Source organism: Seriola aureovittata, chromosome 14 (genome assembly GCF_021018895.1).
Source record: "Seriola aureovittata isolate HTS-2021-v1 ecotype China chromosome 14, ASM2101889v1, whole genome shotgun sequence".
Taxonomy (NCBI): domain Eukaryota; kingdom Metazoa; phylum Chordata; class Actinopteri; order Carangiformes; family Carangidae; genus Seriola; species Seriola aureovittata.
This window is the reverse complement of record NC_079377.1, coordinates 1,508,125-1,526,450: the sequence shown is the minus strand read 5'-3', so window position 1 is coordinate 1,526,450 and position 18,326 is coordinate 1,508,125. Positions and strand designations below refer to the sequence as shown.

General features: G+C 41.8%; 1 protein-coding gene across 4 annotated transcripts in view; it reads right to left on the bottom strand.

Moving 5' to 3' along the window:
- Positions 1-399: 399 nt before the first annotated feature.
- Positions 400-18,326, bottom strand: part of rasgrp3 (RAS guanyl releasing protein 3 (calcium and DAG-regulated)) — a 38,505-nt gene continuing 20,578 nt past the window's right edge. For 3 of the 4 annotated variants that reach the window (XM_056396178.1, XM_056396177.1, XM_056396179.1), the window contains 10 exons: positions 16,694-16,810; positions 16,266-16,544; positions 10,652-10,732; positions 10,335-10,448; positions 10,124-10,239; positions 8,325-8,472; positions 8,009-8,045; positions 7,037-7,186; positions 4,686-5,047; positions 400-2,750 (listed from right to left, as the gene is read on the bottom strand). In XM_056396178.1, coding sequence (XP_056252153.1) covers positions 2,742-2,750; positions 4,686-5,047; positions 7,037-7,186; positions 8,009-8,045; positions 8,325-8,472; positions 10,124-10,239; positions 10,335-10,448; positions 10,652-10,732; positions 16,266-16,544; positions 16,694-16,810 — 1,413 coding nt within the window. In that variant the 3' untranslated portion in view covers positions 400-2,741. Of the gene's footprint in view, positions 2,751-4,685; positions 5,048-6,262; positions 6,322-7,036; positions 7,187-8,008; positions 8,046-8,324; positions 8,473-10,123; positions 10,240-10,334; positions 10,449-10,651; positions 10,733-16,265; positions 16,545-16,693; positions 16,811-18,326 lie in introns of those variants that run through there. The other variant, XM_056396180.1, reaches the window with a different exon arrangement.

Below are 18,326 nucleotides of genomic sequence, written 5' to 3'. Positions count from 1 at the left end.
TATTGGTTTGTTTCTTCCACCTGTTGTCACCTCTCTCCATGTCAGAGCCGTCTGCTGTTCCCTGTCTCTTCATGTCAGAGAGACCTGACGTGCTCTATTTCCTGTGGGTGTGTGCATCTGAAGGTCTAGACACACACACACACACACACACACACACAAAGTGCAACAGACACACAACAGCAGCTCTTTTCACTTATTCACTTACTCACTTATTCAGACTTTCATCTTTAACATCAACAGACTTCACAAAAATGAATCTTCTACTTTGATCTTTTTTTTTCCCCCATTTGACTTGATTTTAATTGACTGCTGTTTTGCTGGAGACACTAATTAGATTCACTTGTTTTATTTGCTTTACTAACCAGGCTGCATCACAAAGAGGGAAAACACACAACCAAGCCAATTAAAAAAATATTTATTAAAAAGTTTTTTCCATTAAATATTAAATATGATGATTCTGTTTGACTTCCTTTGTACTTTTGAGCCCCTAAACTCAAAAGTTTAGTGTGTTAAAGGTTTATATCAAATGTAAACCTGCTCATATTAAAGCTCAGACATGGCTCTTTAATGTAATATCTATTATTTTATTTAAAATTGAAGCTGAAGCTCAGAATCCCAAAGAACAAAACATATGTAACTGTCCAAATAGTTTATATAAATGACAAATATATTAATATTGTATACAAATATAATATAAATTCAAATCTCATTTCTCAAGTGTCTATTTTGTATTTATCTATACTGTAAAGTTTATTTGCATTTATTTTCAAAATAGAATTATTAAAAAAACATTGTAAAAATAAAATGTACAGCATATAAATGCAATCTGCAGTATTTAAGACAGTGTTATTTACTGGACTTCTACATCTGTGGGAACGAGACCAGACATTTCCTACAGTGGGATTTATCTTACAAGACCGTGACATCATCAGATGTCCGTGGTCTCTCTACAGTATACACCAACACTGAGCACATGCACATCACTAAAGTGATGATGGTGGGTTAGCGTCTTACAATAACTCTTAAGTTGAAGTGTAGGGTGGTTTAATTTAAAACCATCAGGTTGGATTGACTACAATGAAAGCACAGACACCAATGTACCTCAACGCAACAAAAGTGAGCACACCTGTGATTTGTAGTTATAGGTCCATAGGCCTATATTATAAAGGAAAAAATATATACAAAGCAGTCACTCAGGTGCTCACCAAGCTCCACCTACTTGGACCCACCATCCACCCTGCAGAATTTGGTTTCTCTAGCTGTGTCCCAATTCATGGGCCACATACTTCAGAGGCTGCATTTGAAGACCAATTGTGTCACAGTGGTGCTACTAGACTGTCCCACTTCAAAGGGTCAAAGGTGTCCTTTAACCGGACAATTAAGGCTCCATCAGGTGGATACTTCTTGGCCCAACATATCCCAAGATTCCTTGCGTGTGGGTAAAGAAAGCGAACAACACTGACAGAGAGCCTGAGGACTGCACTGTTAAATGTTAGTGTTGGGTTTCTGCTCAGTTCAACAGCTAACGGTACAACTGTTAAAACCAAGTGTTTGTGAAAAAAAGTTACGTTTGTCAAGGTTGCTAAGCAACAGGACGCACTCACGCCTGGTGATGCAAAGTGAAAATCCTTTGTAGACCTGAACGTCTCATTTCAGTTCGGCCTTTGTGGTCTACAGCGGCTACGAAGGATGTGGCCCCTGAATTAGTATGTTGATGTCATTTTTATATCAAACCAGCAACATCACATAAAACTGACACGTTCCACTATAGTTTCTATGTCTAGGCTGAATGAATATAAAACAGACATGAAAAAAATATATTTTTTAACCATTGTAGCAGCTGCATGTGGAGACAGAGACATTTTACCGATGTTTTCCGTCATAAAAAATAAATCAGAAATGAACTTATAATGAAAAGAAATCCAACATTCAAGTAACCTGAAAGCTATGTAGTGATGCAGCAGACACATACACGGTGAGAACACACACACGTTCCAGCTGCAGCAGTTCAGCAAAGCAGCTGCCACGCTCATGCAACACAGGCAGTGTGTCCCCGACATTAGACACCTGTGTTTGATTTTAATGTGGCATAGAAAATTCATGTGACAGTAAAAAATGTTCAGTAATTAAAGACTAGAAGTGATATAACTCTCTGTACAGAATTGTTCATCACCAGCGTCCTTGTCTGACTGTTGGTTGGATGCCCTTAACATTCACTTTCAGCTTGACTTTCCCTTTATTTGCAGCTCCACATACAAACATCTCCACACTCCCTACATGCACCAGGCTCCTTCTAATCATTAGAACGTGTAGCTGTCCTCAGATCAGACATAGACAGTTTTCTGCTCCTGGATTTGTCTTTCTCAGTCTGCACCTGAGCTGTTGTAAAGTAACTGGCCAGCAATGATCCACTGGACTGAACCCGTTCCACGCTCTGTGAAGTTCACAATATGTCACACTTTTTCAAGTGCTGATTTCATGTACACCCTGGACCTAAACCCACACTGAATTACATCCTCAGTGATCCTCAGGATGGACATGTCATTGATTCACAGTAGGTGTCAGTCCAGTGTCCACTGAGCTCCTCTTCCTGATCGTGTAGCTGTCTGTGCTGACGTCTAGAGAGGACATGATAACTTCAGGGGGGGCTTCAGGCAGCCCAGCATCTCCCCCAGAGAGAAGAGCTTCCTGGTTCCTGCTGCCAGGGGTTTTCTGGAGCCACGGGGCTGGTCCTCACCAAGTCAGCTGTCCTGGAGGGAAGAGAAGAAATGTGATGGAACCATGGATCTTACATGTCTTGATTGTAGTGTTGGTTTCATTGTGTTTAGGAAAATGTCTGACATCATACTGAACAATGATGTCTTATATAGTAGCCTACATATGATCTTTACTGACATCTCTGTACAGGAGCATCTGTCCAGAGGCTCCATATGGTAAATTAACTGTTGGTTAACTCTGACACAGCAGTGTCTACTAATGTGCACTGTCCCTGATAACACAATAAATAAATCAAACAAACAGTAGGCAGTTCATTTCAGCTTCAGTCCAACAATTTCTTCTCTCTCTCCCTCCCCCTCTCCTACTCTCTCTGTCTTATGTTTAGTTATTCCTCTGCCTCCTTTAGTAATAATGATACACGGAATGAAAGTAGTGTATTTGCTGTCATGGAGGCGAGGCTCAGTGTATTGGAAGTGCTCCTCCTCTTCCCTGCAGCTCCCGAGCAGCCAGGAAACCAGAGCAGCTCCATAGACTGTGGCTCGGCATTCTGCTGACCAGTGGTGGAAACATCGTGAGCCAGTCAGTCAGTCATTTAGAGACAATCCACATTATAGGGCCGGTCCCACTGTTGCAGTCGGGCCAAAAGAAAATTTAAATGGAACTGTTGACAAGAAATGCATCAGTAACTAACCTATTACATACTATATGACTAAAGTCAACACTTGAGACTGTCTGTCTGTGTCATTATGACCCATAGTTAAGTTTTGTTGCTAGGCAACATCTAGCGGTCGTAGTAATGATGACAGGAGCAAAGGGAAAAGTGCGGTGACGTAGTATAAAGAGAGACAAAGTCCACGTCAGGAGGAGGTGGTGGTGGATGGATGAATGTGACACAGGAGAGCGCTGCTCCATTCCCATGTTAAAGTAGCTGTTTATGTTGTTTCTATTATCCATGACTGTTTAACAAAGTTAACCACATTATTATTTTACAATAATAACAATAGATCAGTACGTAGGTGTGAGCATAGCAGGTGAGGGAGAGAGAGAAGTGATGCTGGTGACTGAAGGAGAGAGTTAACTAGTTAGTTAACAGCAGTACAGTATATGTGCAGAACCAATCCAAGCTGCAAGGGCTGTTGCAATGACACTTTTAAAGCAGCCCAACAGCATGGGGACAATAGGACTAACAATATTTTTCAAACTTTAAAAGTTTAAGCCTCGTTTTGACCAAAAAGTACCTGGAACTTTTAGTTTGAGGTGGTCCTTTATTTTATTGAAGTCCTGTGTCAGTTTTTTCACCTTCTCCCGGACCTCTTTGTGGAAAATGTGTGCTTGCTCAGTGCTCGCTCACTCGTTGCTGCAGGCTTTTAAACATGGCGGGTGAAATAAAATGCAGCGAGTACTCGACCAGCCAGAAATGTTCAACACTAGACCACACCCCCAAACTTCCTGAACGTTTGGAAAGTACTATCCCCCGACCAGGAGTCCCTGGTCGGGGGATAGTCAAGGTCAAGGACCCCAAATTTGTCATTTGGGGTCAATCTATTGAGCTGCTCTGGTTTCCTGGCTGCTCGGGAGCTGCAGGGAAGAGGAGGAACTTAATTTAGACCCATAGTTCCTCAAAAGGTTCCTGGTTCCTGGGGAAAGTTCCTGCGGTGGAAACTTTAGGCTTTAGATGTGGTAGGGCAGCAGATTTTGTGGACTGACCCCTTCAAAAATGACAGATTAAAACACTACCACTACAATAACTTGAGTTGTAATACCTGGTACTATACTACTGTACACTGTTTCTGATAAACCTTCAAACCTGTGGCTCTGGTATGCTTCCTGGATCTTCATTCTCATGTTTGAAATAAGTGATTACTCCTCTCTGTCAGATTAATGTTGTCTCTAGATGAACAAAGTGATGTTTTATTAATGTTAAACATCATATCTAAATAAATATCTATAGCCAGCTTCTCCCTTACCTCCCCTCCTCTGAGTGTGATCCCGTTCTGGACATCCAGTGTCTTCTGAGACTCCAGGCTGCACCGAGAGGAAACCACCTGGTGCTGCTCATTCTGGTTTTCCCAGAAGGCAAAACCTTTATTTTTAGACATCTTTCTGTGAGTCCTGTATTTCATTTTGGGGAAGGTGTGGGAGCCGCCGTCTGTGGCCCCCCAGCTGTGCTCAGGCCACAGGGGCTCGGTCTGGGTGGCCTGGCTGGTGGTGGCCCTCTGCAAACGGACCGAGATTCTCTGGGCCGAACCGGTCATCAGGGTGATGGACTGGGGGTCCACAGCTGGACCTGCTGATGTGACGGCTGGGAACTCAAACACCTCATCCTCGTCTGAAGGAGTGAACACAGAAGATTACACACAGTTATCGTATGGTTAACATCCTGGTGTAATAGTTATCTGTAAGTTAATATAAACTGGGAACCGGCCATGTCTCCCATCAGACACTGACCGCACAAAATATTGGTCTGTTAAACATGAATGTCATTTAAAAAAAATAATTAAGAAAACACTTTCTTAAACTTTCTTTAGGTTCTGCCTGACTGACAGTGGGTTAAACGAGTTGCCACTAATTTTCTAAGTTGTGTGTAAAAATATTGAGAACCAAATGAGCAGCAGAGCTGCCTTTCTGATGGTAAATGCTTCACAGACAAAAAACGTAATAATAGTCATATTAGGAGACTTTGCCAGTGGTTCACAACTCCTCCTGCAAAACTGTTTTGGAACTTTAGATTTGAAAATATAAAAAAATGTGTGACAAAAATGTGTATTTTGCAATTACAAAACTGAGAGTATTTGTCATTTGTTTTATGAATGCCTATCTATTCAATTGTTTTGGTTAGATATAGAATATTTTTTAAGATGCTTACTGGTTCAACTATTCATTTAGTAAAAAAGAGACATTATATTTTTATGAGAAGAATGATATCGATTTAGAAAAATCTCTTTAACTTATATGGAAAATACTACATCCACCAATGCAACTATTTCCTTTTATTTTATTTTTATGTGTTGTCCATATTTTTACCATGTATCTTATTTCAAAAGTTATGATTGTTTTAAACAGAACATTAAAATCCATGCCACAGAACCAGAGATGTCTTTTTATTCCATACATTCTGCTGTCTTGTCACAACCTGATGCCTACATTACCCATAATGCAAATCAACCACACACAGTTTAGTCGGATAGTGTGTCATGTTTAGTTGTAGTCTTCAGCCCCAATCGACTCTGACTCATGTGACTTCCCTTGAGGATATTTATCAGTGCGGCTCTGCTTCCATTAGTCAAAGGTCTGTTCTGGTAGCTGTGTAGCCAGTTTGCATCTTATTGAAATCATGTATCAGAATGTAAAAACTATATGACTGTGTTTTTAGGTTTTGCTTGTGTTATTTTGTATTTGCAGTGAATTTCCTGCTTTGTCTTCATATGCTATGTTTTGTCCATTTAAACATGTTTTCATGAAACTGCAGTGCATTAAAAGGACTTGTTTGTAAGTTCTGCTATTGCTACATAGCTAACGTTAGCATTTGCAACTGTTTATTTACCAGTGTAGAAGAAACGTTGTGAGTTCAGCATCAAACTTCATTCCTCTTCTCACCAACAGCTGTCTCCAGAGGTGGAAACAAACACCAATGTTAACTCTTGTCTCTATCACGTCTTTTCTTTGACTGAAGTTAGCATGCTAACCAGCTAGCCGCAGTTTGATTGGCCCATCTCGTCACTTTTCAATACCGCATTATAACCTCTGTTGGGACTCAGTACATTCAAGGTAATGCAGACCATATGTTTCTTTGTTCCACAGACAAAGGAACTCACTTCCCCACAGTTCCTCACTGTTCACACTACTGTTGCACAAGTGTGAGTATTGCCAACTCTACTCAGTAGAACTCCAATCCTTCAACTTTAATTTACTGTTCACATGGTAATTTGGTTATAGTTATTAAGTTAATTAAGTTCCAGATTAATAGTAATAAATTGAGATTGAACCAATATTGGCTATGTTTTTTAGGCTGTTGCCCTGAGGACTTTAATTCATTTATAAGTTATTATTTAATATAAATATTGTTAAAATTAATATTTTCTTAATTTATGATAGCCAATAAATTCATAGACAACCGAAGGTACAACATATGGTGTCCCACTGATGAGGCAGAGAAAAGACCCAACACCACTTGATTGAAAACACAACGATGACTGAAGCTCTGAAGACTGGTAAGTAAACAGCTGTTACATGGCAACATGTGTAACGCATAAACCCTTTATAAGTACATTATTCATGTAGCTTTGTTCAACATGTTTAGTAACTGACTGAAAGTGACCTTTACAGGTGGGCAGTGCAGGGCTGCTGGGCAGTGAGCTGTGAGTCAGTCTTGCAAGGGAAACACTGCCCACAGAGCCAGAGCGGATCAGCTTCCTGCAGGCCAGAACCAGCAGCTCCCGACACTGTTTGTGACAGTTGACACCACAGTCTGCAGAGAACATAAAGACACATCAGCAAACATTCAGGCCAAAGCCTCTACACATGCAGCTAATGTCATATCATATAACAACCTATAGTGTCATGGCATAGTGTGCAGGCAACAGGGTTTAATTACCTGACTTCCTGGTCAGGTGATTTATGTCCTGTTTCAAAATCAGATACTTGTATCTCCCATGTCTGTTTGGTGGTAAAAATGTAGCTACTTTTCCTCATAAACCCAGCTGGAGACATATCTAGACACTCTCTGGACAGATCTTATCTCCTCTACTTCTCAGTGAATGAGCTCTGATGTGGAGCTCTGGACCTACAATGTTCAGTGTGTGAGACAGAGCAGCGCCACGTTCAGTCCATCAGATGTTATTGAGCTGTCAATGGACGTACCTGATGACCAAACACCAATCCCCATTGTTTTCTTTCTAAACGGGGAGGTTTCCTACTAAGATGTGGAACCACATTTTCAGACATTGCTGTGGAGAAAAGTTTATCCGCCCTTGGGGGCCCCTAACAGCCTGGGTCTCCAAACAGTTGTCTGCTTCGCCTGTTCACAAGCTGAGCCTCTGGATGTGAAAACCTCAAGCCTCCAGAACACAAACACTGGGAACTAACTTCCTGGTGTCAGCATTATAACTTTTTTTAATGACTCTCCAGTGAGGAGTGGAAAAGATGCTTTGAAGGTAAGTAGTCGATTTTAACTTTCTTTGTTGAAAACCATATGAAACAAATAAATTGTCAGGTAATGTTGAGTTAAGTGTTGCATGTTTATGTTGTAATGTTTGAATGACCTTCAGAGGAGAATCTAGTGAAACTGTACCTTTGCACTTGTAGCCCTGTTTGATGATTCCCCAGAGCTGCAGGTCCAGACGTGTGAGGACATGGGAACAGAAGACACACACACACACACACACACACACACACAAAAAATACAACGCACATTAGATAATGAGGAAAAGCAGCTAAAAACAAACATGATTGGCTCATAAACAGGAAGTATTCCTTCACAACATCATGTTGTATATGTGAAGGACACACACAGTGTCAGAGCAGCTGTTTGGCTCAAGGCCAGTCAGTTACACCACACTGTTCATTATCAATGCAGGAACATTAAAGAGGCATAAAGAGATACACACAAATCCAGCACAGTGTTCACAGAAGGTGGGCTTCAGGTAAGTCATCTCCTGGAAACTGTGGATGAATCCTGGTCCCATCTTACGCTGGAGCAGAGGGTTAGCCCGGAGGAAATATGCTATCATTTCATCCTTACTGATCAATCCATCTCTGAGAGGAAGAGAAGACAGAGAGGGCGGGAGATAAAGGAGAGGAGGATCATCAAAAGGAGAGGAGAGTCATCAACACTAATGCATCAAGATCAATGCTAACAGCGGTATATAAAAAATAAAGAAATAAATCTCTTTGGAGACACCAGGCATGATACTGTCAGTGCAAGCTGTTTCTAAACTCAGAGGAAGGCAGGGTATGAGATATATTACCTTTTAATTTTAACAACATTAATTAATTCAATGCTAAATTTCATTTTCAGTGTAGGGGGTGCTACTTTGAAAGTTTGGTTAGTTAGCTACACGCTAATCTAAAAAGGATTATCTGTACGTTTTCTCTGCTGAAAAAATATTCTTTCCCGGAACACGAACTGTCCTGGTTTTTGTAAAAATGCACTTCTAATTTAGAATTTTATGTTTTGAAAAAAAACTAATTTGTTTCCTTCTTGTCACACCATGGTGAGGTTGTCTTGTCCTGGTTTTCATTTGTCCTGGCATTTCCTGTTTTATTTAAGTAACTCTCCTCTCATTTCAGGTCACTTGCTCTTCCTCATGTGTCTCAGTCTGATTGACCTAAATGTTTCCACCTGTCCCCTATTTCCCTCCATGTGTTTAAATAGTCTATGTCTCCCTTTGTCTTGTGCCAGTGTGTTTGGTCTGCGTGCACCCAGCTCTTCGTCACAGCTTCTTCTTCCTCAAAGTGAGAGTTTTTGAGTTGAAAGTTTATTTCGTAGTTTTGTGTCATAGTTAAAGGTTGCATAGCATTTTGTTTCCTCCGTGAGGAGTGATCTTTTGTTTACTTACCTTTTCTAGAGTAGAGCCTCCAGTTTGCTGGAGTTTTTATTTACAGATAATAGTTTAATAATCCATTGTGTTTTCCTCCTTAGTGGAGTGATTATTATTTTGATAGTTTTCATAGCCTCATATATAGTGAGGGTTAGGTTGATAACCTATTTATTTCTCCACTTGGAGGCGCCCTGAAGAGACAAATAAAACTGTCTATTGAACCCTGCATCTGTGTCCTGAGTCCTTGCCTGGTCGTGACACTTCTACTGCTATTCTTTTTTTCTTCCTGGTTATGTCCAGTCCTGTGTCCGTATGAAAACAGGTACAATAGAGCCCAATTCACCCAATTACATTTAAAAGTGTAATCCTCAGGCTCTCTGTTGGTGTTGTTTGCTGCCATATTATTGTCATTATCAGAAAGAGACAGTGTGACAGGGCTGGGGCTAGCTGGTTAGCATGCTAACTTTACATAAGTAAAGGAATGAAGTTTGATGCTTAACTTCTTCTACAGTGGTAAGTAAACAGCTGCTAATATTAATGTTAGCTATGTCACAATCGCTAAACTTACAAATAGCTTCTTTAATTGTAAGTAGCTACAGCAACACAAGACTTTGAAAGTAGCAGAATACACAAGTTATCTAGAAACAGTAGCTTAGTAAACTGAGGCTGTTCAGCATCACTTTTGGGGTGAAGGTTATAACACGACAAAACATATTTATGTGGTTGCCACAGGCTCCAGAATGTGTGGTACAGTGAAAATCCCTACTTCCAACTGGAAATGTTATGTGGTGTTGGAAGCAGCTATTTAGTATAAAAATACAGCTGCTGTAATTATTTGAACATGCATTAATAACTTCCACACTCACTGATCTTTGTCCAGAACACAGAAGGAGTCCAGAAAGGGAAAGTTGGCAGCTATGCTCTCAAAGTCCTCTTGAGAAATGTAGCCATCGTGGTCATGGTCATAATTCCTGAACACAGACTTCCCAAAGCCAGAAAAGAAACAGATTGCTCCAACAATATTTCATAGTCACTGCAACATGTCCTGAGTTGTTCTCTGTAATCTCAGATACTCACATCCACCACCTTCCTGATGTGTTTATTGACGACAGATGGGTCTGGTTTGGTGGTGACCCCCGAGGCCCAGTCCAGTGGGGCCAGGGACTTGTTGGGCGTCGTCGGAGAGGTAGGCTATGAAGGACATACATACACAGGACTTACACCAAAAGCACAGTTGTACAATACTACACATACTTCCACAGTGCCAAATGACAGCACAGGTAAAAAGAAAAAAACACATCTCTATGGTATGTAGAAGTCTTATGGTACAGAATCAAGGTTGTCAAAACTGGACACACTGGACCACAAATTACAAATAAAGAGCTGAAACTTACCAGTGATTTGGGGTTACGTGGTTCCCTTAGCAACGACAGCTCATAAATCTCATCTTCTGTGTAATAAAGATCTAAGGAAAGCTGAAAAGCACAGAGGTTATGGACATAATTAGTTTCAAAAATCCTTCTACAGTTGATAGTGTCAAGGTATCAATCAATAAAACTTTATTTGTATCACACTTTTTCAACAGGTTAGTGCAGCTCAAAGAGTTATAGAAGAACAATAATAATAAAATAGAGTAAAATAAAAGCTGGAACAAAAACTGGTTAAAATTAGGAAATTTAGGGGAGGAATTAAATTTTGTGGCACTTTTCTCTCTGTAAGTTTCAGAACCTATGACTAAAGTCTCAGATTTGTCCTGGATGAGCTGTGACCAGCTGTTTTGTGACATCCAGGCATTAATATATAAAATACCATTGCTGCCTCAAGGTTGTATGCCTCCGCCACTCAGACTTGTTTCAGATTACATCCCTGTTTATCCTAACAACCTAACAAAACATTTTTTTAGCCATTACTCAAGACTTCACTCAGCAGTTATGACTACGTTTCACATAAATGGTTCATGTTTTCTATGACTCTGCATAAACAGAGATGTAATCTGAAACTAGTCTGAGTGGTGGAGGCAGACAACCACGAAGAGGTCATTCTAGTTCATGACATGTTGGTACTGTCCAAAACATGCAGGAATAAAACTGTTATTGTGTTTTTATTCTAAGAGTTTAAAGGTTGATGTTTTTCCAATCTTTCAAGGCTTCATCGGCTTTGTCTCATTGTCAGAAGTTCCCCTGCGTTTAACAAAGTGAGCCAGACTGAAGGGACATTGCCGGCCATTAGAATCACATTAACAAAAAGAGTAGGATGTCCACTGGTGGTCTTGTCTGTATGGTATAACTCTTCATGCTGGCAATCTTCAGGTCCGGCTTATTTTAGAACTGTTAATTAATGCTGACTGATAAAATTTATCACCAACGTGACATGAACATGTGCGATAAACAGACTGTAAGAGACTGCCTGAGATTGGAATCAAGGACATTCACATTCAGCATGTGAACTTTTGACCTTTCAGATGGAGTCCTGAACACATGGACAATACATTCACACCATTTGGCCAATCAGATGACACCCTGGCTCCCCTTCAGATTAATTGGTGTGAGAGTAGCTGGCGTGATGGCAGAGGATGGAGAGACCGATGAAAATGTGGTTGAAGAGAAGAGCAGTACTTCTGCTGTTTGAAATGATCTTGGATTCAGGAGAGACAACGTGTTACAAACACAGGTACTGCGTAAAACATGCACAACAGTTGTGGCAACTTCCAGAGGAAACACAACCAACCTCCATCACCACCTGCTGCACAACATAAAGAACTACACAGACACAGAGTACAAAACCACAAACATTGAGTAGCAGTAAATCTAAACTCTTGCCATCATTGCAACAACAGGACTGTGACTCCTCCTGACAAAACATCCAAACGCTTCCAAGAAATAACCACAACTGGTTAAGGTTAAGGACAAGATGTCTATAAACACAGTGACCAGAGATGGTTTTGTGAGTCTGATAAACAAATTGGACCAAAGATACCAGATTCTATCACGGAATTATTCTTCCCAAGTCGCTATTCCAAAAATGTATGAGACATGCAGGAAGAGAGTGGAATGGACAGAGCCCTACATCAGCCTCACTGTACACTTCCTGGATGAAGACTTTGAACTGAAAACGTGTGTCTACAGACAACCCACTTCCCCTGGAAAACATCCTGTGTGGACTACGTGAGGCTTTGGCCAGCTGGCATTCATGGGATAAGCAGATAGTTTGCATCACCACAGACAACAAAATTGTGAAAGTGTAAATTGTCGCATTTGTTTTACATGGCATTATTGTAATCTATTGCAGTCATATTTTATGGACATTGTTCAAACATTCACAGTGTAGGTTGGAAAAAGTATGTGAATATAATTGGAGTTAGGATTTCACACACCTGCAGTCTAATAAATGAAACCAGGTTGAAGGTGTGGGTTAGCGACACTGACTCAAACATTTTGAGTTTGTTGTTCACAAGAGGCCGCAAAAGGTTACAAAGTCACGTCAGAGAGTTTAGATCTTCATCAGTCCACATTCAGACAAACTGTAAATTGGAGATGATTTTAGTTCTGTGGCTGCTCTCCCTAGAAGTGGGCACCATACCAAGATGACTCCAAAGGCACAACGCAGATTCTTCAGTGAGGTAAAGAAGAACCCTACAGTGACAGCAAAAGACTTGAAGGAATCATTGGAACTGACCAACATCTCTGTTCTAAGTGTACTATACGCAAAACGTTGAGCAGGCAGGGTGTCCATGGCAGGACACCATGGTCTCCAAAAAAAGTTGCTGCTCTCCAAAAACAAATAAAAATATTGCCGTGCGCCTGAAGTTTGCCAAAGAGCAGATTGACATTCCACAACGCTCCTAGGAAAATATTTCATGGACTAATGAAACTAAAATTGAATTTTTCAGACGGAACGTGCAGCACTACATATAGCATAAAAAGGGGCACCACATACCAACATGAAAACATCATCCCAATGGTGGAGTACAGTGGAGGAAGCATCATGGTTTGGGGCTTTGCTGCCTCTGGACCTGGACAAAATGAATTCCCAAGTTTATCGGGGAATCATACAGGATGATTTCAAATCGCTGATGCAGCAGGACAATGACTCTAAACACTGAAGTAAATCCACTACAGAATGGCTTCAATAAAAGAAATCTGCCTTTTGAAGTGGCCCAGTCAGAATCCAGACCTTAACCCAACGGAGATTCTGTGGATTGACCTCAAGAGCACACCAGGCATCCAAAGAATATGTCTGAGCTGAAGCAGTTCTGTAGGAAGAATGATCAAAAATCCCCCCTGAACATTGAGCAGGTCTGATCAGCAGCTACTAAAAGCTAAAGTTGAGGTTATTGCTGCCAAAGGAGGTTCAACCAGTTATTAAGTCCAAGGGTTCATTTACTTTTTCCACCACCACTGTGAATGCACCAGAGAGGGTTCTGACTGACCAGGAGAGCCAGTTTGTAAATGTGGTGATACCAGACTTACAAATTTTTACACACCATATTTGACCTCTCTATTTGTCTCTCATATCTCATGTAAATGTCTGGGAATGACGTATGTGTCTAACAGATCAACAGCAGTCTTGTTGTGCTCCATATCATCCTCCAAGAATGAATGGAATCATCCAAAAGTAGGGGAAAGAAAAGCATCACCGTTCACTCGCTCTCTGCAGACTTGCATGGAACAAGATCTCAAAATTGGGATAAATGTTTGGACTGTGGACACTTGTTGATGTTTGGTAGGAAGCACATTATCCTGCGTTGATTCTAGAGAACTGTCAGGTTTGTGGAAATTTAAATGAGGTTAAATTTGAGTTCAGTCAGTTTTCTTGATGAGGTTTAAAAAGTAAAGTTAACCCAATCACTGTTTTCTGTTTGATTTGATATGTGGTAAAGGGCAGCCATGGTGTAGTTTGAAGATTTTGAACCGTTTTCCGGGTGCACAGCAGTGAGGAGGATGTTGTAGGTGAGGAGACCGTCTCTAAAGACGCAGAGCAGCTGGATCATATAAGGAAATTGTCCTGGACAATGTCTCCAAAGTTCAGGATAAGAAACGGAAACTTAATCAACTTAGAGGTTGGAGACAAAGTGTGGCAGCAAAACATGAAAAGCCAGCAGCTGAAGACAAAAGTGATGAACTTCTGGGGGGATGGTGCTGTTTTAAATAGCAACAGCACCTGTAGGCCAAGACCCAGCAGCCACTGCTCCAGCTGCCACTGCACCTGTAGATACCACTCCTGCTGCCTCGTACATGTGGCCAGTCTCAGTTGTAGCCCCTGCGGCCATAGCACCGCTGTCCCAGGCAGCTTAAGTCAGGTGCTCTTAAGCCAGATAAAGTGAGGATACCTGAAGCCCCAGCACCTGCAGCTGCCACAGCATCTGTATCCAAGGCAGTCAAAGTCATGGTACCAACAACCACAGGACCTGCAGCTGCACCACTTGCAGCTAGTGGGTCCAACAAGGCTAAAGAAGTTAAATACACTGCAGATAAAGCTGCTGTCATTGACAGCTACGGCATCTGGAGAAGAAATACGTCCAAACTTTGGGTTTGTAGAGAAAAGACGTTTGAGTTGCAATTGCAAATTCACAATGAGAACCACCTCAAAAACAAAGGCACAGAAGAGATCCACACATTGCTGTGTTATCATTTTTTCACTTTATTTTAAGGTGGAGCCAGTGAGGTTGAAAATGATTGTAGGGATCACTGGATGTTAACAGTAGAAATGTGACTGTAGCTTTGATCAGTTATTAATTAAGAGTCACATCTGCTCTCTGATCTTGTAACATAGTCTGACCTTAAAATATCTCACTAAGTGACTGGTGAATAAAGGTCAGTGGTCTTTAGCTGCAAGTAATTTCATCAGTTCAGGCAACATTTAGATCATCCATATACTGTATCTGTTCTGGTTTACTTTCTCACATGGGAATGGGAATGTTTGAAAGCTTAAAAATGGACCTGAAACATGTTTCCGTCCAAAATGAAAAATGTTTATGGGTTCAATGGGAGAGTCCCAGGTAAAAACGATGCCTGAAAGGTGACCAAAACTCTTGAAAAATGGTATATAACGTTATAGAGTTTCAAATGTTTTTTTTCTTAAGAGTTATAATCTGTCACTTGGTCATGGTAACAGTATGTGCAATTGGTTGCCTGTCAAGTACATCATATTCTCTATGATCATGTGTGAGTGTTGTGTTTGTCTGACAGCTGCTGGTAAAAACCTCCTGAACCTCTGGTTCCTAACGCAGGGAACACACTGCCTGCAGTGGATGAGCGTGGCGGCTGACGTCGCTGACCTGCTGCAGAGAAGCACATGTGTGTTCACACTGGTTGCATCTCTGCTGCTGCAGCTGTCTTTCTACATAGACTTTACAGGCTACTCCAATGTTGGATTTCTTTTCATTAGAAATTATTTTTGATTTATTTTTAAAGTAGTATTTTTTGGGGCTTTTATTGTACAGGATAGTAGAGAGAGACAGGAAATGGGGAGGCAGAGAGAGGGGGAATGACATGCAGCAAAGGGCTGTCTGATGCGGGATTCGAACCGGGGCCGACTGCAGCGAGGACCTTAGCCTCTGCGTATGGGGCGCCTGCTTAGACCACTACGTCACATGACGCCCAATTTCTGATTTATTTTTGACAGAAAATGTCACTGTCTCCACATGAAGCTGCTACAATGATTAAAAATGTGATATTTAGATTTTTCATGTCTGTGTCATATCTAGAATCAGTGTAGATAGAAACTATAGTGGAAGGAGTCAGTTTTATGTGATGTTGCTGGTATGATATTACTATGTTATCTCTGTCTACTTCTGGTGGAGACACATCACATGTGAAAAACAGGCGAGACCTAATCTGTAGATCATGCGACGCAGCCAGTGTGTCCACTCTAAGCTGTTAACATGGGCGCCAAAATCAAAACCAAGACATTCCGCAGCCGCCACACACACACGACACATCCACTGGGTTTCTGTCCTGAGAAAGGCTAGTTTAGACCAACATTTCCTTCTACCAGGTGACCACTCACTGTTAGCAGGTAGATGAGGTCCATGTTGGGCTCCACTTGAGCTGCTGCACTCTGCAACGACACCAGCTCATTGAAGGTCATGTAGAGCTGGTTCATCTTGACCAGGTTCACCTTGTTACTGTCCTCAACCCAGTCAGGAAAGACCACGTGCACCGCGATCAGGTCCTTCAGGTGCACACCCAGAATGGGGATCTTAAAGCCCCGGCAGTCGCTGAAGGCCTTTCTGTAGCAGGAGTAGTTGTTGCTGGAGGACACCAGCTCTGTCATCTCACTCCAGATCTGAAGCAGGGGAGAAGGACTGGGCTCAATATGATGGTCCAAACAGGTAAAGACATTCAAGCACCAAGGACCTTTACTGTCATCATATCAAACTGTGGCCGAAAGAATTCACGGGCATTGAAGTGCTTTAACGGCTGCTGTTGTCTCACCTTCACAACTTCTGGAGCCAGATAAGAGTGAGTCTCCTTCAGTCGAGAGATAGCGCTGTGGCTCAGCCCCCCCACCACCGCCATCAGAGTGTTGAAGTTCTGCAGCTGCAGGAGTTTCTGTGGAGACACAGAGGCAGGTTTTCTTCTTCTTCACTGATCTGATCAAACATATTTCATCTTTTCTTGAGCCAAGTCCCAGACAGGTAGGTGAGAACAAGATCATGACTTGTCATCCACATTTTATTTTATTGTGGAGGGCAGTCCACCAAACATCATTACATCTGTTAACATATTACTTTTTTTTTTTTTTTTTTTTTTAACCATTTTTTGTTTTTGTAAATTTTGGTCAAAATCAAAAAGAAACAGGTAAATTAAATAAGATAACATCCTCCTTCATACAGCAAGTAACAGCCACACACAGCGCAGGCTAGGCTCCCTCTCTCCACTGCACTGCACTTATACTTCTGCTGATTATGAGTGGAACCTAACTTGCTCCACCGGAGGAGGGGTGACACCAGGAGCAGAAGGGAGAGAGAGGAACAACACAAATACAACCCACGTTGTGTGCGGAAGCGTGCACGCTAAGTAATGTGTGTTTAGTCACAAATATGAGACAGAAAATACAAAATATGACAGAGCATGAGAAAACTATCAAAGAAAGCTGTAATGACAAAATGACAATGTTGTGGAGTCTGTAGTGACACATATACACTGTTTAAAAAAATGAAGGGAACACTAAATCATCACAGTTTAACACCAAGTCAGTTAAACTTCAGGGATATCAATGTGTCCATTTAGGAAGAACAAGTGATTGTGAATCAGTTTCAGCTGCTTTGGTGCAAATGAAAGTGACAACAGGTGCAATGGAGGCAAAAGCAAGACAACCCCAAAAAAGGGAATGGTTTTACATGTGGTGTCCACAGACAGTTGCTCTCTCCTGATCCTTCATGACTGACTCTAGGTTTGTGTTTTGCTAGTGTCCTTGTCACTTCTGGTAGCATGAGGCGGTACCTGCAGCCCAATCACGTTGCACAGGTATTCCAGCTCCTCCAGGATGGCACATCCATACCTGCGGTGTCAAGAAGGTTTGCTGTGTCTCCCAGCACAGTCTCAAGAGCATGGAGGAGATACGAGGAGACCGGCCGTTACACGAGGAGATCTGGACAGGGCCGTAGAAGGGCATCAACCCAGCAGCAGGACCGGTACCTGCTCCTTTGTGCGAGGAGGAACAGGAGGAGCACTGTCAGAGCCCTACAACATGACCTCCAGCAGGATACTGGTGTTCATGTTTCTGACCAAACTGTCAGAAACAGACTCCATGAGGGCGGCATGAGGGCCCCGCATCCTCTAGTGGGACCTGTGCTCACAGCCCAGCACCCTGCAGCTTGATTAGCATTCACCAGAAAACACCAGAACTGGCAGGTTCACCACTGGCGCCCTGTTCTCTTCACAGATGAGAGCAGGTTCACACTGAGCACATGTGACAGGCGTGAAAGAGTCTGGAGACGCCGTGGTGAACGTTATGCTGACTGTAACATCATCCAGTATGACATGTTTGGCGACGGGTCAGTGATGGTCTGGGAAGGCAGATCCTTGGAGGGTCGCACAGACCTCCATGTCAGAGCCAGCGGTA